Here is a 20,096-nt window from a genome sequence, read left to right as displayed (position 1 = left end):
AAGAAATGTGCTGATAGCAAAGGTTTGCCCACGCCAGGCACAAATGCTGTCTGTCCACAAGCTAGTGGGCCTAGTGGGCCCCATGGCAGTATCTTCAGCTTGACGGAGGAGACAGTCAGACCACACTCAGATGTTAAGGAACCATCTGGAGGCTTTGGCGATGTCAGAGGCCTTCTTCAACAGAAACCTTCATGAATCAAAAAGACCCAGACATCAACAGACCACATACAACCCTTTAACAGTCCACAGTTGGGAGATTCAATGGCAAAGGATCAGGATTTTGAGTCACCTCACCTGACTGGTAAGGTCCACTTGGCTCAAAGTCAGCCCCTCCCTCTCGTCCCAGGCAGTCCTTGCACTGCGCAGAGGACCTGTGGTCAGCCTGCTGCCTTATTTCTTGGCATATTTCTGTGGCCATGATTTCCTTACTTTGATCCCAGTTCCAGCATCAGGTCCTTGGAGAACTCTCAGATGTCCTGCTCTTCCTGTTCACGAAGATGCTAACTTTCGTCACTGCGGTGCCGCTCTGTAGGAGACACTCCACTTACCCAGGTGTAAGGAGGTCCAGGGCCAAGCTTGAGATCAAACGGCGTAAGAGCAATGCTGGAAAGCTAGTGTGGGGGCATAGGCTTGTAATGCCACATGTGGACGGTGGACAGTGGGGGCACAGGCTTGTAATGCCACACGTGGACGGTGGACACAGGGGGACCCAGAGCTTTAGGCCAGTCTGAGTTGTCTTAGACCCTGTCTTAGAGGGAAAAAGAAAATGGAGGGGCTTGAACTATTTTAACGCAGCACATTTCCCGGTAACTTGATGTCCACGGTCACAAAGCCCCACTGAGTCTGCTGACCAAAGTCTTTCTCCGCATCAACGCCTTGTTTTCCGTTTTTGATAGAGTTTGTACCGGGGCAAAGCATTTCCATACTGCCTTTCTCCAATTTTCTCTGTTGCTCCAAGAAGTTTAAAATTATAACTGGTGGTGACATAAGGAACTGTCCCTTCAGGCCCAGGCTGAAATGAAGACACAAAGAGTCAGTCTAGAGACCTGTCTAGAGCGCCCGGAGGAGCAGAGGGACCCTTCAAGTGGAAGCCAGTAAGGAGGCAGCTAGGCAGCAAGTCCCTGAAGCTTGAGACACTTGGGATGGTTTTGTTGTTGTTGTTTTGTTTTTCAAGACAGGGTTGCTCTGTAGTTTTGGCTGTCCTGGACTCCCTCTGTAGACCAGGCTGGCCTCGAACTCATAGAGATTTGCCTGCTTCTGCCTCCTAGAGTGCTGGGATTACAGGTGTGGCACTAAGCACTTGATATTTCTTTCTTTCATTTTTCGAGACAGGGTTTCTCTGTGTAGTCTTGGCTGTTCTGGACTCACTTTGTAGACCAGGCTGGCCTTGAACTCAGAGTTCAGTTTGCCTCTGCCTCCTGCGTGCTGAGATTAAAGATGTGCGCCACCACGCCCAGCTCACTCAGGATGTTTCTAAAAGGCCTCTTTTTGTTGTTTTTTGAGACAAGGTTTCTCACGTAACCACTCTGGCTGTCCTAGAACTCATTTTGTAGACCAGGCTGGCCTCAAACTCACAGAGATCCACCTGCCTCTCCTTCATAGAGTTCTGGGATTAAAGGAGTGTGTCATCACTGCCCAGCATCTCCTTTTTAAACTTTAATGTGAATGTCATGTGGATGCTGGGACTTTAACACAGGTCCTCTACAAGAGCAGCCAGTTCTTACTACTGTGTCATCTCTCTAGCCCTTAAAAAAAAAAAAAGATTTATTTATTTATTTATTTATTTATTTATTTTATGTATATGAGTACACTGTCTTCATGCACACCACAAGAGGGCACCAGATCTCATTATAGATGGTTGTGAGCCAGCATGTGGTTGCTGGGAATTGAACTCAGGACCTCTGGAAGAATGTCAGTGCTCTTAACCACTCCAGCCTTTTAAAAGATAAGCCAGCCAGCCACAAGCATGCCTCCATTTCCTGTCACTCGCCCAATCCCACACACACCAAACACCATGAGAGATGGTGGACATGCAGGGTGCTTCTTTCAAATAAGATGAGAGCTAAATACAACCACGACCTCTGGCCACTCAACCAACACTGGCGTTGGGCCATGCGGATGAGCGCCGCTGTGCCTTCCCAGTTTGCCTCAGAACAAGCACCCTTTAATCCCTGCACTTGGGAGACCAACCTGGTCTACAAATGGAGTTTCAGGTCAACCAAGACTCCAAAATAAGGAAACAAGACTGCGCACAGAAGGGCGGTCCTGTGGAGGCTCCTCTGCCTTCACACCCTGGGCTCCTAACTGGAACCTTCGAGGATCCCAACATCACATCTTGTGTCATTCTCCTTGGCCACTGACAGTTTCAGCTAAGCCCTACCTGCCCAGGCTCGTTGAAGGACCAACAGGGCCTCGTGGCCTTACCTGTTTCCTGAAAATACAATGTGGAATGGAAATGGCGCCCACCAGCAGACAGTTCACAGTTCTTAACTCTTCTGGAGGCAAAGGGGTGAGGATGTAATAGAGCCGCTGCTCCATGTCGATGCCTCTGCAGATACCTTCAAGATACAGAGCAAGAGCAGCCATTCTGTAGATGCTACACATTTCAACCACAGAAGTAAGGTCAACCTTGACATGAAGAATTTTAAATTTTCATTTTGGGGGTGAACATATGACTCAACAGTTAAGAACACTTGCTGTTCTTGCAAAGGACCCAAGTTCTATTTCTAGAACCCATATGGTGACTCAGTTCTGCCCCCATGGGGCTGATGAGGAGGCCCGGCAGGGTTAAGGTGCTTGCTACTCCCCCACAGGACCCAGGGTCAGCTCTCAGCACCAGCTGCTGGCAGCTCACAACCACCCGTGACTCCAGCTCTTGACTCAAGTGCTTCTAACCCCATGTGCACATCCCCACATAATTAAAAAGAATTTCTTTTCTCTCTCTCTCTCTCTTTTTTTTTTTTTTGAGATAGCATCTACGTAATCCTTGTTTTATCCAAAAACTTGCTAAGTAGACCAGACTGTCCTCAAATTCACAGAGGTCCACTTGCCTGGGTCTTCTGGAATGAGCCACAATGCCTACCTAAAAATAAATGTTAAAGTGCAATTCAAAAAATTTACACAAAGAATCCCCATGTTCAGATGTGAGGATCAAAATGAGCTAACAGAAAGGCCTTGGGTAACTGATGGAGGTGACAGAACTTGTCACCTAGGAGTGCAGGGAAAGACACTCATCTCTCTAGCGAAAGGCACCAAACAATACAACACACAGGTATGAAGGTCAAGGCCAGCTGTCTATGTGGGGGACAGGTATGAAGGTCAAGGCCAGCTGTCTCTATGGGGGGACAGGTATGAAGGTCAAGGCCAGCTGTCTATGTGGGGGGCAGGTATGAAGGTCAAGGCCAGCTGTCTATGTGGGGGGCAGGTATGAAGGTCAAGGCCAGCTGTCTATGTGGGGGGCAGGTATGAAGGTCAAGGCCAGCTGTCTATGTGGGGGGCAGGTATGAAGGTCAAGGCCAGCTGTCTATGTGGGGGACAGGTATGAAGGTCAAGGCCAGCTGTCTATAGGGGACAGGTATGAAGGTCAAGGCCAGCTGTCTATAGGGGACAGGTATGAAGGTCAAGGCCAGCTGTCTATCTGGGGGACAGGTATGAAGGTCAAGGCCAGCTGTCTATCTGGGGGACAGGTATGAAGGTCAAGGCCAGCTGTCTATCTGGGGGACAGGTATGAAGGTCAAGGCCAGCTGTCTATAGGGGACAGGTATGAAGGTCAAGGCCAGCTGTCTATAGGGGACAGGTATGAAGGTCAAGGCCAGCTGTCTATGTGGGGGACAGGTATGAAGGTCAAGGCCAGCTGTCTATAGGGGACAGGTATGAAGGTCAAGGCCAGCTGTCTATAGGGGGCAGGTATGAAGGTCAAGGCCAGCTGTCTATAGGGGACAGGTATGAAGGTCAAGGCCAGCTGTCTATGTGGGGGGCAGGTATGAAGGTCAAGGCCAGCTGTCTATGTGGGGGGCAGGTATGAAGGTCAAGGCCAGCTGTCTATGTGGGGGACAGGTATGAAGGTCAAGGCCAGCTGTCTATGTGGGGGACAGGTATGAAGGTCAAGGCCAGCTGTCTATGTGGGGGGCAGGTATGAAGGTCAAGGCCAGCTGTCTATGTGGGGGGCAGGTATGAAGGTCAAGGCCAGCTGTCTATGTGGGGGACAGGTATGAAGGTCAAGGCCAGCTGTCTATGTGGGGGGCAGGTATGAAGGTCAAGGCCAGCTGTCTATGTGGGGGGCAGGTATGAAGGTCAAGGCCAGCTGTCTATGTGGGGGGCAGGTATGAAGGTCAAGGCCAGCTGTCTATGTGGGGGGCAGGTATGAAGGTCAAGGCCAGCTGTCTATGTGGGGGGCAGGTATGAAGGTCAAGGCCAGCTGTCTATAGGGGACAGGGCAGGCATCACTTATTCTCAACTCACCAAAGCCCAAACAGTCACATATGGGGTTCTGGGCGAGCAGGATGGGACCCCGAGTGTATCCTTTCATGTCGTCCACGATCTTGCAGAGGCCAACCCAGTTTGCATTCAGGGCATACAGTATGTGGGCAGGGGCGACATCTGCGTGAGTGACCCGGACAGCGACAGCACTGAAGGGGACCTGAGAACAAACCATAAGTGTGCACTGTCTCTGATCAGCTTCTGTCTGAGAGGCCTTCTCCTGAGACACAGTCTCTGCATAGTCCGGGGGGGGCCTCAGATGTGCCAGCTATCGCCTTAGGTCATGCCCCCTGCCCCCCTTTTTTCCTTTGAGACAAGGCTTCACTGTGTCATCTTGGCTGTCCTGGACTCACCTTGTAGGCCAGGCTGGCCTTGAACTCAGAGAGGGAACTACCTGGCTATACCTCAAAAGTGCTGGGATTACAGGCCACCACATGAGGCCTGCCTTGGGCTTACAAGCCTGAATTAACAGGCATGGGCTACATGGCTAACACAAAGATGCCCTAATTGTGCTGTATGTGTTCATATGTGGTCACATGTGCACATGCACATGGGATATCGTCTCTTCATCACTCTCCATGTTGGGTTGATTTTCAGGATTTTCTTGAAGACAAAGTCTCACTGTGTAGCCCAGGCTTGTCTGGAATTCAATGTGTAGACCAGGCTGCCTCAAAGCAGAGATCCGATAGGGCACCACACCAGGGTCTACTTTGTTGTTCTGAGAAAAGGCTCTCATTGAACCCAAAGCTTGCTGATTGGGCCAGAATGACTGACCAGCAAGCTCCAGGGATTTCCTTGTCTCTGTTTTCCCCAATGCTGGAGTTACAGGCATGTTCCATCATACCCAGCCAAAATCTAGGTTCAGAAAGCACAAATTAGGAAATGGCCTACAAGGCAGGAGGCCCTGGGCTGACTCCCTCACACCACAAAACACTGGGTGTGGCGGCACATGCATACTCTCCCAGCACGGGGCAGGCAGAGGCAGAGGCAGAGGCTGAGAAGTCCAAGGCAGCCGGGGTTACGTGCCTCCCTCCTTCCTGAGCTTCTGTCTACTCTATCTTCATGCCTTTCTCCCCTCAACTTAAACAAACCAGGGGTGAAAGCACTAGCACCAGTTTCAACTTGTAGGCTTTCGGGACATTTCTTTGTAGATTGATTGATTGATTAGGGAAAAGCTATTCAGACATTGGCCAAGAAAACCAGTCAGCCGGGCATGGTGGTGCACGCTTTTAATCCCAGCACTCAGGAGGCAGAGACAGGCAGATAGCTGTTGGTCCGAGGCCAGCCTGATCTACCAAGAGTCTAGGTCAGCCAAGGCTACACAAAGAAACCCCGTCTCGAAGAAACAAAACAAAACAAAAAAGGAAAGAAAGAAAAAAAAAAGAAAACCAGAGCCAGCAGTTTACAGGACAGTAAGGGATGGCCCAGGAGGTGCTGGCAGCCACAGGAGAGTGACAGCCAGTGCTACCACTCCAGTCTTAGCCCAACTTTTCTTCTGGGTTCTTGCAGGCTTTATCAGCTGTGTTTTGTTGAATATTAATTTTGCTTCCTTTCTTTTAAAAAGCAAACCCACTGCAAATTGCCCATCATGTTCATGTTTAGATATGATCTTGGAGTGTTTTATGTTTTTTTCTAGAACATGTGCCATGACCACTTTAATCCTCAACAGTATAAGAACGGAAAGTAGAGCAGAGCAGGGGGCTCTAGGGCTTAGCCACCTGTCACTTCACCTAGACGTAAACACAAAGTGACTTAAAAAAATTTTTTTTTGGTTTTTCAAGACAAGGTTTCTCTGTGGAGTCTTGGCTATCCTAGACTCACTTTGACTTTTTTAAAAATACATCCTAGCCGGGAATGGTGGTGCACACCTTTACTCCCAGTACTCGAGAGGCAGAGGCAGGTGGATCGCTGTGAGCTCAAGGCCAGCCTGGTCTACAAAGCAAGTCCAGGACAGTCAAGGCTACACAGAGAGACCCTGTCTCAAAAAACGGGGAAAAAAAAAGAAAACCAAACCAAACCAACCAACCAAAAAAAACAAAACAAAACAAAAAGCCCAAAACCTTTTGAGGCCAGCCTGGTCTACAAAGCAAGTCCAGGACAGTCAAGGATACACAGAGAGACCCTATCTTGGAAAAAAAACAAAAACAACAACAACAACAAAACCCCAAACCCCAAGAACACATCCAGGTAGTCATGCCACAACAGTTTTCTCCTGTGTAAAAAGGACAAGGAGCTCTTGCTCTGCTGTGGAGATATATGTTGACACTCCTGCTTTTCTTTAAAGTAAATGTTTTAAAAACAAAAAAGGTAGCTGGACAGTGGTGGCACACATTTGTAACCCCAGCACTCGGGGGGGGGGGGGGGGGGCGCAGGCACGGCAGAGGCAGGTGGATCTGAGTTCGAGGCCAGCCTGGTCTGCAGATCAAGGTCCAGCACATTCAAGGCTACACAGAGAAACCCTGTCTCAAAAACCAAACCAAACAAAGAAAGCTGCTATGTGCACACCCACATGTGTACATGCACGTATATGCATATGTCCTTGAGTGTGTGTCTGGTGGTTTGAATAAGTTCATAAGTTTGAATGTTGGTGGAACTGCTTTGGAAGGATTAGGAGGTGTGGCACTGGAGTGGGGGTGAGCTCTGGGGCAATTCTCAGTGTGCCTCTGCCTCCTACTTGTGAATCAAGATGTGTAGTCTCAGGCGGGCAGAGGTGGCGCACGCCTTTAATCTCAGCACTCAGGAGGCAGAGGCAGGTGGATCTTTCTGAGTTCGAGGCCACTACAGAGTGAGTTCCGGAACAGCCAAGGCTACAAGGCTACACAGAGAAACCTTTTCTCTAAACCCCCCTCCCCCCAAAAATAGAAAGTGGTCTCAGTTGTCCCTGCTGCTCGTGCCTTTGCTTTGCTCTCCGCAGCAGCAGCCCAATCAATCTCTCTCTCTTATCAGCTGCCTTAGTCATGGTGTTTTGTCACAGAAATAGAAAAGTAACCTAAGACTGTGTGTGCATGTGTCTGTATGCACACACAGCATGGGAAAGGCTCTGGGTTCAATCACCTGCAGTAAACAAGCACTTCTGCTGTCATGCTCAGCATCCACCACCCTAGAACAGCATACTGGTTTCCCCAAAGCATTTCCTAACAGCTGGGACTCCAGGCTGTAACGGCTTTGGTGTTGACCCCAACAGCAATAACCAGGTACCAGGAGGTGCTCTAGGTTCCAGCCCAGGAGCATCCTGAGAGTCAGGTACTACCCCACCAGCTGGATGGCCTGGCCGCTAGTCGGGTAACTTACAGCTGACGTGAAGCTACAGTCCACAACAGACACTGGGCTTGCCTGCCAAGGACCACGTGCCAGCTGTGCATCTTTTGCTAGTTGACCCAGCCTCACTGTCCCTTAGTCTTTACATCTGAAAAGTGGGGATAATACAACAACCCACATCACAGGGCTGTTTCAAGAACTAGGCAAGCAAAGAGTTACAAAGGAGTAGACAGAGTGCCCAGGACACCGGGAAGCCTCAAGCATCTTATCAGCATCAGACAATTTCTCCCACCAGCTCTGATTACCTGATAGGGTGTCAGGCTGTGCAAAGGACTAAGTGGCTCTGGCACTGGCAGCATCAGCTGGCTAAGGTAGCCTAACACTGCCAGATCGCGGAAAATTCTGTTGTATTTGGCCCTGAAAAGTAGAGCAGAGCAAGGTGAGTAGAAAGCGACACCACGCCCGGAACAGCAACGCCTGACCAAGCAGGCACACTAGACGTGCTCTTTTTTCCCCCCAAGACAGGGTTTCTCCGTTTAGCCTAGACTGTCCTGAACTCGCTTTGTAGACCAGACTGGCCTTGAACTCACAGCGATCCGCCTGCCTCTGCCTCCTGAGTGCTGGGATTAAAGGCGTGCGCCACCATGCCCAGCAATACTTGCTCTTTCAAGAGATCCTCAAACCTGAGGGCCGAGCTTGTGGCTCTGGGTTAGACCTGCCAGCACGCCCACGCGCCTGCCCTCTCCACCTACAGCCCTGCCCTGACGTAATCCTCCCAACAGCAGAAAGCCTAAGGACGCCTTGGCCCTGGGCAGCAGAACCAGAACCCTGCCCCATCTGTGTTCCCACTAGGAATCAGTCTCCTTTAAATGTGCAGCTGTGGTAAACCTGAAACCTTACAGAATTACTCTCTCCTTTCCACTTACAGGGCCTTGACCTCATGATGCCCGCCTCTACCTCCCAGGTGATGGGTGGCACATAAGGCCATGACCAGCTTCAGGACTCAGTCTTTCTGAATGAGAACACAAAAGCTGCTCAGCAACAGGACGCACCAACCCTTACCCCAGCGATGCTTTACCTACCTATTTTTTTCATTTTTACTACATATAAACTCTGAGTGAACAGAGATCAGTTTATGTCCAGTAAAGACGGAAAATGAACTAGAGTCTTTCTCTTCATCAGCAAATTCCAGATTGTTTCCAAATTCTTGAATTTCAAAAGGCCGGTATCGCCTCTTGATCTTGCTCTTTGTATACAGGCCATCTGTGAAATCCACGTACTCGGCGGTGAGAGCCGGCATTATTTTACCCCGGCCGGAAGACAGCTGAACGACATAGTTGGGGGACAGCAGTCGGATCAGGTCAACAAGCAGCATCAGCCCCTCATCTGTGAAGGAAGAAACCCTGTCAGACAAGAAGCCATGGCCCGGCAGCCTGTGCACACCTCACAAAATCCGCTGCCCCCTTCTGGCTTCCAAGGACACTGCATACAGTATTTGACATAACAGAAAAATCAGGCCGGGTGCGATGGTGCAAGCCTTTAATCCCAGCAAGTTCTAAGCCAGCCTGGTCTACAGTCCAGGACAGCCAAGGCTACACATATAAACCCTGTCTCAAACACTGCCACCCTCCTGCAAAAAGAAAGGAAGAACAGAAAAATCAGTCAATTAATTAAAAAATAACCAACAACCAGGCAAGGTAGTGCGCGCCTTTAATCTCAGCACTCAGGAGCCAGAGGCAGGCGGATCACTGTGAGTTCAAGGTCTACAAAGTGAGTCCAGGACAGCCAAGGCAACACAGAAACCCTGTCTCAAAAAACCAAAAAACAAACAAAACCAACGACAACAACAAAAGCCAGGCAGTGATGGTGCACACCAGAAGCAGGCAGATCTCTGAGTTCAAGGCCAGCCTCCTTTACAGAGCGGTCTCCAGGACAGCCCCAAAGCCCAGAAGCTGCAACTAACTGCGGCTCACTTGGTAAGACATTTGCTCACTATGCAGGAGGCCCTCAGCACCACATAAAATGGACCTCAAGGACAATGCCTGTATTCTCTGCACTGGGGAGGTGGTGGTAGGAGGAGCAGACGCTCACCCTCATTTGAGCATTATGTACACATGTATGGGACACCACAGGGCACCCTGTAAACGCGCAACACGTGTACCCAGGCTTACCCGTCACCCAGCCCATGGTGTTGATGATAAGTGGGGCCTCTCTCTTGTAATCCCTCATCACATACTTTATGATCTCAATGTAGTTCTCATGGTCATTATGACAGTTCATCTTCCCGTAGTACACCATCCGCTGTGGCCGCCTCTGGTGGGTGTAAGGTGGTCCTAGGACATAAAAGCAGGAGTCAGTGACCAGGCACGTTCCTAAGACATGCATGCTCTAGGGCAGTGGCCTCCACCTCCCTCGTGCTGCAGCCCTTTAACACACTTCCTTGTGCTGTGATGGCCCCACCATAAAATCACTTCAGTGCTACTTCAGAGCTGCAGTTCTGCTGCTGTTAAGAATCATAATGTGGAGCCGGGCGTGGTGGCGCACGCCTTTAATCCCAGCACTCAGGAGGCAGAGGCAGGCGGATCGCTGTGAGTTCGAGGCCAGCCTGGTCTACAAAGTGAGTCCAGGATGGTCAAGGCTACACAGAGAAACCCTGTCTCGAAAAAAACCAAAAAAAAAAAAAAAAAAAAAAAAAAAAACCAAAAAAAAAAAAAAAAAAAAGAAAGAATCATAATGTGTGTGTCTGATATGCACCGTGGGGGTCAGGACCCATAGGATGAGAACCAACCGCTGCTCTTGAGGCACTACCCACAGCACTGCCAAGCAAAAGCAACTATGCCACGGCCACCAAACAACAGGCAGGATTCTGTGTCCCCAGCCAACCCTGACAAAGAAGAGCACTTCCAGTTTCATGTGTGTAACTCAATTCCAATCATGTTCTGACATGGCTACAACAGATCCAGGTTCCTGGGATGTAACTACGAGCCTCCCACCTTTGGCCTCCAGCTTATTGGACATTCAGTCAATGACCTGCAATGACCCTTATGAGGGGTGGTACATAGTTTTAATCCCAGACTTTGGGAGGCACAGTAAGTGGAACTGTGTGAGCTCCAGGACAGAAGGTTCCAGGTTAGCCAGAGCCACATAGTGAGAGCACCCCCCAACACCCCAAAAAGGGGAAAAAAAAAAAACCAAACCAAAACAAACAACCCAGACAGAAACCAAAGCAAGGGCTTGGTGGCAGGAGCGCACGCCCTGCTCTGGCAGAGGCCTGGGTCTGGTCCCCAGGGTTCCGAGGTTGACAATCACCTCTCGCCCCAGCTTCAGGGGAACATAAAGCTGGCTCCAAGGACACCCGCACTCAGGCGCTCACACTCCACACTCCCCACATTAATTTAAAGTAAATCTTTAAAAGAAGCTAGTTGCGGCTGGAGAGATGGCTCAGTGGTTAAGAGCACTGCCTGCTCTTCCAAAGGACCTGGGTTCAATTCCCAGCACCCACATGGCAGCTCACAACTGTCTGTAACTTCAAGATCTGATACTCTCACACCAATGCACATAAACTGAAATTTGAATAAAATATTTAAATAAATAAATAAATAAATAAAGCTACAGCTCAGGGCTGGAGAGATGGCTCAGAGGTTAAGGGCGCCGCCTGCTCTTCCAGAGGTCCTGAGTTCAATTCCCAGCAACCATGTGGTGGCTCACAACCATCTATAATGCAATCTGATACCCTCTTCTATGCAGGTGTACATGTAGGCAGAGCAATGTATATAGAATAAATAAATCTGGTTTTTTCGTTTGTTTTTTTGTTTTTGAGACAGGGTAAATAAGTAAAAAGGCCACAGCTGAGGGCCAGCGCTCAGGCCCCGGAACCTCCCCAGGGGGGACACTGACTCCTGCAGTTGTCATTGACTTCTACATGTTACGTGTGTGTGCAGAGACACGTGTACTCAACTGCCACTCAAAATAAGTAAGGGTAACATTTAAGAAACAAAACAGGGTGCTGGGCATGGTGGCACTCAGGGAGGCAGAGGCAGAGGCAGAGGCAGAGAGACCTTTCTTAGTTCAAGGCCAGCCTGGCCTACAAAGAAAGTCCAGAACAGCCAAGGTTACACAGAGAAACCCTGTGGGAGTGGGGGTGGGGCATGGGGGCGCAAATCTGTGGCTGGAGAGATGGCTCAGCCACTAAAGGCTAGGCTCACAACCAAAACTAAAAAAATCTGGATGTAGCAATGCGCTGCAGTACTGTAAGCAGATTTCACACCCCTGAAGTACACACCCAGGAGTAGCTAAAATGGTCACATTTATGGTTTATATGACAGCACCCGCACCCTGCTCAGCAGCACTGGGTCAGGGCTGTCTCCTGTAGACACACAGATCACCTGAGGGAGAGATGTGTTTGTCACTTACATAGAACAGTGCTGAGAGATGGGCAGCAGGTAAGAGCACTGCCTGCTCTTCCATAGGACCTGGCTTCAATTTTTAGTTTGCAACTGACTGTAACTCTGGTTCCAAGCAATCACCAGCCTCACACCAGCATACATGCAGGCAACACACCGATGCACATAAAATAAAATTATTGCAAGGCAGTGCAGTCCACTCTGCATGCTTTACATGAGGAGTTCTTCAGGAGCTACATACCCAGAATCGGTTCTGTGATGTTCAGTAAAGCGATGCAGCCAGGGGGAGTGAACTCCGTCTGCCCCAGATCACACTCCAGATAATCAGCTACGGGAATGCTGCAAGTTGTTAGAGAGAGACAAACCTCAGCAGCCTTCCTCTGTGGGAGTGATTTGTGACACAGATGTCATCATCCTGTGTGGCCTTGTAGCTGCTGTACTCCAAAGACGAGGGCCCCAGTGCAGGCAAAGCCCTGTACACTTACAACAGGCAAGGTGATCTCCAAAGCAGAACAGGGCTCAGTCCTGGGTTAATACCTGGACCAATACAGACCCAATGCCAAGCACCTCTCCTCTATAGGTCAGAGTCAGCCTGTGGATCGGTGCCACTGCCCAAGTGACAGCGCATAGAGCTGTACACAATCCCTACTTCAAGTCTCTCCAACAAGCTGGGCATGGTGGGTTACCACCTGTAATCTCAGCACTGAGGGGGGAGTGCGGGGGGGGGGGGGATGAGGCAGGAGGACAGCTGGGTGTAGCGAGGGAGACCATGCCACCAATATCAAACAGAACCAGATTTTTCCACTTGACTCTCACTTCATGCCCAGATGAGAAAGATAACACAAGCATGCTTACCTGTTTAATAACTGGTTAATCAGTATTCTATTGAATGTTGATTTTCCAATGTCACAAGCGCCACACACCAGGATGACAGGGCAGCCATCTACTTTTGCAGGTAAAACAAACAGTGAGGCCTGGTGCCAGCCGGTCCTGGGGATTCTAGCAGTGAATGAGGCCCTGAGGACACGGCTTGAACAAGAGGCAACCCTCACCTCGGGACACGTTGACCAACTCCTCCAGGGCACAGAGCCCGCTCTCACTCAAGCAAATGCCTTTCTTCCTTCTCTGCCTTCTGATGCCAACTGTCCTCAGTGTTACATACTCTGGGTTAATCTTCACAGGAGGGCTCTGAAACACAACACACAAACTGTAAGGAGAGGTTTAAAAATGTACACTTGCTTGCTTCTAAGTTAATAAGCTTCATATAGTTGAGTTACAAAATTAAAAAGCCCTGGTTCCCCTCTCTCAATGTCCCATCAGTGTGTCCTGCCCACTCTTCCTCAAGTACATGTCTGTTTTCACAGCTTACACACACTCTCATGCCTCAGGAGAAAAAGAAGGCATGAAAATGTGGAAAAGTGCCAGGCATGGTGGCACATGCCTTTAATCCCAGCACTCAGGAGGCAGGGGCAGGTGGATCACTGTAAGTTCAAGGCCAGCCTGGTCTACAAAGTGAGTCCAGGACAGCCAAGGCTACACAGAGAAACCCTGTCTCAAGAGAAAAAAAAAGGTGGAAAAGTTCAACAGAAGCCACAGCGGGACAGCCTGGTGATCTGAAATAAAGTCAAGACCGCCTCTGAAAACACAAAACACAGGACAGATGCAAACTGAGCTGAAGGGTAAAGAGGGTAGGTGCCCAGGGGAGCAGAGAAACTGCGAAGGCCAGGAGTTGGCCGACGTGGGAGGACCAGGTGAAAACATCCACCACACACGAGGGGAGGACACGCCCAAAAACACTCTCAGGCAATCAGCAGCTCAGTTTGAAAAATCAAAAAGGGCATTCTGCCGGGCGTGGTGGCGCACGCCTTTAATTCTGGCACAGGCAGAGGCAGGTGGATCATTGTGAAGACAGCCAAGGCTAACACAGAGAGACCCTGTCTCTGTCTCTGTCTCTGTCTCTGTCTCTCTCTCTCTCTCTCTCTCTCTCTCTCACACACACACACACACACACACACACACACACACACACACACACACACACAGGGCGGGGGCATTCCTGCCTTGGCTGCCTCCCCTCCCAGAGTTTCTCCTGCAGAGAATGAAAATGTAACCGGAGCTGGAGAGAGCAGAGCCTGGTCCCCAGCGCCCATGGCAGACAGCAGACAGTGTGCTTGTCAGACAGCTTCAGGAAATTTAATGCTATCTTCTAGCCTACTGAAAATAAGAGACACACACAGACATATAAATGAAAACAAAAAACTCCTCAGCTGGGCGTGGTGGTTCATGCCTTTGATCCCAGCACTCTGGAGGAAGAAGCAGGCGGACCTCTGTGAGTTCAAGGCCAGCCTGGTCTACAAATTGAGTCCAGGACAGCCAAGGCTACAGAGAGAAATCCTGTCTTGAAAAACCAAACCAAACCAAACAAAACAAAAAACAAACAACCAAACAAAAAACAACAACAAAAAACTCAAAATGCAATCACATAAAGGGCTGGGGAAATGCCACAGAGGATAAAGCTCTAGTTACTAAGGTCAAGTTCAAATCTCCAGCATCTGTGTGTAAATCTAAGGACCTGTTGCTGCTGTGAGGCCAGGACTTGGGAAGCAGAGACGGGACCCTGGGGTAAGTAGCTGGAACAGAAGGGCCAAGGCTCAGCAAGAGAACTTGTACAAGGCGGAGGTGGGGACAGGTGAGGAGCGCACTCTAGATCACGTCCTGACCCCACAAATAAATAAATATTTAGCCACACAAGCTACACGATGGTGTAGCACATGTCTGTGATCCTAGACCTCTAAAGGTAAGAGGAATACAAATCTGAAGCCTCTGTGGGCTACGTAGTAACACTGTCTCAAAATGGGGTGTGTGTGTGAAAAAGGTGGGTGCGCTTGCAATGTCGGCCCAGAGGCTAGAAGGACTTCCAGTTCTTCCAGAGACTGGAGCTCCCGGGCCGTGTGGCTTCCAACCCCTGTAACTTCGGTGCCAGAGGGATCCCACACCTCTGGCCCTCACAGAAACTTTGCACACACGTGCATATACCCACATAATTAAATACTGGAATAATAACCATAAACGCTCACCCATAACCAACCACCTTACAGCAATTCCTAAGCCATGCACTGTCTGGCCCATGGCAGACGCCTTGCTCCTTTCCCCAGGGTGACGGAACCACGAGAAGGAATCTTCTGTTCACTGTTGACCTTCCCCCACATTTGTCCTCTGCTGCTATGCAAATAAACGGTCTGCTCGGCCAGGTGGGGCGCTGCACACTCAGAATTTTAGCATTTGTTTATTTTTTGTTTGTTCTGAGACAGGTACACAGCCTCCACAACAACAAACGCCACAGGCTGAGTGGTTAAGAGCTCCTGCTGCTCCTGGAGGGACTGGGGGAGTTCTCTGCACCCCACACAAGCCCTCCGCCTCCTCAGGCACCGGCACACACGTTGCACAGGCACATACAAGCAAAACACTTGCACACAGAATAATAGAATAAAAAAGTTTTAGTTATGCAAAGCCTGGGGCAGTGGTGGCATTCCTTTAACCCCAGCACCTGAGAAGCAGCCTGGTCTATAGAGCTAATTCCAGGATGGCCAGGCTACACAGAGAAACCCTGTTTTAAAAAACCAAAATAAATACTTAAGTAAAATAAAAATCAAAAAAAGTTGTTTGTTTTTTGGAGACAAGGCTTCTCTGAGTAGCTTTGTAGACCAGGCAGGCTTCTAACTCACAGAAATCTGTCCCTCTGAGTGCTGGTTTAAAGGCATGTACCCCCACACACCCAATAAAAAGTTCTTTTTTTTTTTTTTTTTTTTTTTTGGGGTTTTCGAGACAGGGTTTCTCTGTGTAGCCTTGGCCATCCTGGACTCACTTTGTAGACCAGGCTGGCTTCGAACTCACAGCGATCCGCCTGCCTCTGCCTCCCGAGTGCTGGGATTAAAGGCGTGCGCCATCACGCCCAGCCCAAAAAAAGTTCTTAAACAAAACAAATGCCTGTAAGCGGTGGGCAACAGCTTAGCTCCAGGACCTGAGTTTGAGGCCAGAAGAACTTGTAACTTGCCACCTGTGAGGTGCAGACAAAGGCTGTGACAGCCTTTCAGCCTAGCCTACTTGGCAAGCTTCGGTCCAGCCAAGTACTGTCTCAAAAGACAGGCAGCTCCTAAGAAACAAAGCTCATGGTGTCCTCTGGCTACTATATGCATGAACATCCTTGTGCATGTGTTTGTAAACACACACACACACACACACACACACACACACACACACACACACACACACACGGCCTTATAATCCAACTCATTTGTCAGGGGCTCAAGGGTGGCTCCAGCTGGCTTCCCCTCTACAATACTGTGGTCACCTCTAGTCTTTGTCTTTCATTCGCCACCCGATGTGTGGTGTTTCCTAACTCCCTTTAACAACAACAACAACAACCACCTCTCCATTACACCTAGCCTAGTAACCATCACTTTTTTTTCCTTTCCTTTCCCTTTAAAACAAAGTCTTTTACTTCTGAATCCTCTGATTTTTCTCTTCCCCATCACGAGGCTGTCCCTCAGCAATCTGCTAAATCCAGTCCGGTCCAGCTCATCTCTGCATGTACCTTTCTCGGTCTGCCTTATCCTGGCAACGCCTCCAACCCTGGTCACTCCTCAGGTGCCTTTGTGGCTACCAGAGCTTAACTCCCTCTGGAGCGACATGGCCCAGACCTCATACTGTCTCCTCTCGGTGTGCTTGTGCTCTCTGTGTCACCTAATCCCCCCCACACCACCCCCAGGGTTTCTCTGTGTAGCCTTGGCTGTCCTGGTCTCACTCTATAGACCAGGCTGGCCTCGAACTCAATAGAGATCCTCCTAACTCTGCCCCTGAGTGCTGAGGTCACAGGCACGAGCCAGCATGCCTGGCTTCTGTCACCTAATTTCTGTTCTCAGATACTTTCTCTGTTTCAGGCTCCCAATTTCACAGTCCTCCCCTTTTCTCCAAACTGCAGACTCGCATACTCCTCCGACTGGAGGTCTTTCTTTTTCTGTGTTTTGGAGACACGGTGCCATGTAGCTCAGGGTAGCCTTCAAACAACTGTGTAGCTGGGGAGACGACCCTGACTCCTTGGTTTTTTTTTCAAGACAGGGTTTCTCTGTGTAGCCTTGACTGTCCTGGACTTGCATTGTAGACCAGGCTGGCCTCGAACTCACAGTGATCCTCCTGCCTCTGCCTCCTGAGTGCTGGGATTAAAGGTGTGGGCCACCATGCCCAGCTGACCCTGACTCCTTATCCTCCTGGGTGTCCTACCATAGCTGACAAAGAGACGGCTTCTGCTGGGCAATGAGACTGAGGAAGAAGGAAATGTTCATGACAACTGTTCTGTAAGTGCTCATGTGAGCACACGCTATGCCTGTGAGTGGGGTCAGAGGGCACATCAGTGAGAGCTCCTCTCCTACCGTGAGTACCTGGAACGGAACCCACACATCAGTCAGGACTATTCAGTCTGTCTAACTGTTGGCACATGTGATACCCCCACCACCACCCCACTCTCGTGACACAGCCATGACAGAGCTGAGAGAGCTCCCTACGCAGGCACTCGGCTGACTGCTGCATGGCGGCAAAGGAACAGTAAGCACTGGCCTTACCTCCTGCCGGAAGACATAGGATGCGCACTTATAGGAGCTCATGAAGTCCACAGCAGGGGTCCTCAGGCGCTCCAGCATCAGAATGGAGCCCAGGTGAGATAAATACTTTAGCGCCCAGTTTCTGTCCTCTGCGAAGAGAAGAGCAGGCCACCTCAGAAGTAGTGACAACTCTAGATCCGCGGCGCTTTGGCCCCGTGGGTGAACTACAGGCTTGCCCAGGGTGTGGAGCAGAGCTGCTTTTCTACCTCTGGTGGAAACACACCATCCCAGTCTGCCACGCGCTAGCTCCACGGTCTGGGAGAACTTTTAGTGTGAAACGGTGGAAGTAATTGTGCTCTAACACCTAAGACTCCCTGTGAGGATGTAGGCAGGGGACAAGGCCCACCTCAGACACACACTTAACACCGCCAGCCGGGAAGCGGGAAGCTGAGGGCAGTTACCCAGTTTCGTGTGAGGCTTGAGCAGGGCCCGGATCTCCCTTCTGATCTCCTTTTCGCTTTTCTCGGGTTCTGAGACCTGAATCCCATTGATGGTCAGGAAAGAATGGGTGTAGGCAGAGAAGACGTCCCGGGGAGGCTGGCCTTGTTTGATGATATGGCCGTATATTTCCACCTGACCGTAGATGCAAGTCACACGGCAGATCCCACTGAAAGTAAAACCCTAGCAGGGACAGAAAAACAAACATACGGATACTGCTACCAAAGACAGGAAAAGCCTAAAATCTTAACTTGGTATTTGCCAATCAATAGGATTTTTTTTTTTTTTTTTTTAATTCCTTGAGACAGGACCTCATGATGTAGCCCTAGTATCCCCTAGAACTGGCTGTGTAAAAGAGGCTGCTTCGGGGCTGGAGAGATAGCTTAGTGGTTAAGAGCACTGTCTGCTCTTCCAAAGGACCTGAGTTCAATTCCCAGCACCCACATGGCAGCTCACCATTGTCTGTAACTCCAGTTCCAGGTGATCTGACACCCTCACATCAATGCACATAAAATTATTACAAAAAAAAAAAGAGGCTGCTTCTTCAACTCATGCAACTCATGCTTGCATTCAAACCGTACGTTCCCACACCAGACAAGGAAATCCATCTCTAAGTATCAAATGCCACAGCAGTGGGATTTGCAAAAGCAGGCGACACAAGCGGTCCTTGTGTAGGAGTCCTGGCTGCTCTACTACCAGAGAAGCCGGGTTTGGTTCCAAACACCCACATGGCAGCTCACAAGCTTCTGTAACAGCAGTTTTAGAGGATCCGACGGCCTCTTGTGGCCTCTGCAAATACTGCACGCACTTTGTGTACAGTGTGCAGGCAAAACACTCACGCACACTAAAAACAACAATAACACTACACGGTACTAAGTAGCCAACATCCGTCAGGTTTTCAATCTAATTCTAAACACCATACCCACCCCCCCACTGCAGCTCCCAACAGGCTCACACACTTTACCGCCCCGTGCTTACATAGGCGCACAGCAGCCCCAAGTCTCCAACTCCCGGCCTAAGAGGGGCAATCTCCGGGACCAGGGTCCACGTCAGACTGCCTCAGGTTTTACTCCTGGCTCGGCCTTGCTGCTGTCTAACTTCGTGCAAGTTACTTACCTTGTTTTTCGGCCCATAAACACAAGAAAAGAGGCGGCAATCGTCACTCCCGTGGGAGCTGGGAGGGCTAAGCGCTGGTGAATCCGACTCATTTGCTAGTATAGCCTAGCTAGTGGACTCCGGCGCAGGAGGATGAGGACGATCTTGCATCCGACCTGCGTCCGGAGTGACAGGGGCGGCTAAGCATAACAGTCCGGTCACCAACAGCTCCCCGCGGGCGACTCACCTCCCATCCCGGCAGCAGAAACAGCACACGGCCCGAGCCTAGGTCCCGCGTGAGCTGGGAGATATTTAACGACTGCGTCTGGACGTGGCGCTCCGGCCAGCTGCGGGGCGGGGGCTGGCTGCAGGGCGGGAGCTGGCGGCGGCCGAGCGTGGGCAGGCTGCGGGGCGTGGGCAGGCTGCGGGACGCCGAGCGGCTGCGGGTCCGCACTTTGCACTTTACCGCCACGTGCGCGCCCGCGGTGACACCGAGCTTCCAGTCCCCGCCCAGCGCGTGAGCCCGCAGCAGCCGCCTCCGCAGCCGCCGCAGCTCGCCGCGGGTCAGGACCCCAAACCGCCGACGGCCCCGGCGGCTGAGGAGGAGGTGGGGCCGGGCCTTGCGGACCCGCTGCCAAGAGGAGCGGCTCGCGACCCGCTTGAGCGGCACGTCCGAGTCCGCCATGCTTTAGCCCGGAACACTTCCGGCGTGAGAATCTCGCGAGGTTACGGCGCCCCGCCCCCAGAGGAAGACGTGGAGAGCTGC

General features: G+C 50.6%; 1 protein-coding gene across 2 annotated transcripts; it reads right to left on the bottom strand.

The window, feature by feature from the left end:
- Positions 1–858: 858 nt before the first annotated feature.
- Nol9 (nucleolar protein 9) lies at positions 859–20,025 on the bottom strand. Of its 2 annotated transcripts, none has more exons than XM_051171683.1 (12): positions 19,578–20,025; positions 18,199–18,418; positions 17,759–17,886; positions 13,193–13,328; positions 12,996–13,086; positions 12,382–12,479; positions 9,909–10,070; positions 8,820–9,123; positions 8,043–8,154; positions 4,462–4,639; positions 2,425–2,558; positions 859–1,012 (listed from the first exon to the last, which is right to left on the bottom strand). In XM_051171683.1, exons 1-12 carry the CDS (start codon positions 20,013–20,015, stop codon positions 869–871), a joined length of 2,145 nt encoding a protein of 714 aa, XP_051027640.1. In that variant the 5' UTR covers positions 20,016–20,025; the 3' UTR covers positions 859–868. The 2 variants fall into 2 exon arrangements, with proteins under 2 accessions (XP_051027640.1, XP_051027641.1); XM_051171684.1 differs by having other exon boundaries at positions 12,996–13,083.
- Positions 20,026–20,096: the final 71 nt, after the last annotated feature.

Source organism: Acomys russatus, chromosome 29, assembly GCF_903995435.1.
Source record: "Acomys russatus chromosome 29, mAcoRus1.1, whole genome shotgun sequence".
Classification (NCBI taxonomy): Eukaryota; Metazoa; Chordata; class Mammalia; order Rodentia; family Muridae; genus Acomys; species Acomys russatus.
Note: the sequence above shows the minus strand (reverse complement) of the source record. Positions and strands in the feature narration are given on the sequence as shown.

Bases quoted from the DNA above. Each gene is read 5' to 3' on its own strand.
- Nol9 (XM_051171683.1), bottom strand. From the start codon at position 20,015: ATGGCGGACTCGGACGTGCCGCTCAAGCGGGTCGCGAGCCGCTCCTCT. The intron at 4,640-8,042 runs GTAATCAGAGCT...GTTTGTTCTCAG, and splicing joins ACAGCCTGACACCCTATCAG to GTCCCCTTCAGTGCTGTCGC. The intron at 1,013-2,424 runs GTAAGGCCACGA...TCTTCATTTCAG, and splicing joins ATTGTATTTTCAGGAAACAG to CCTGGGCCTGAAGGGACAGT.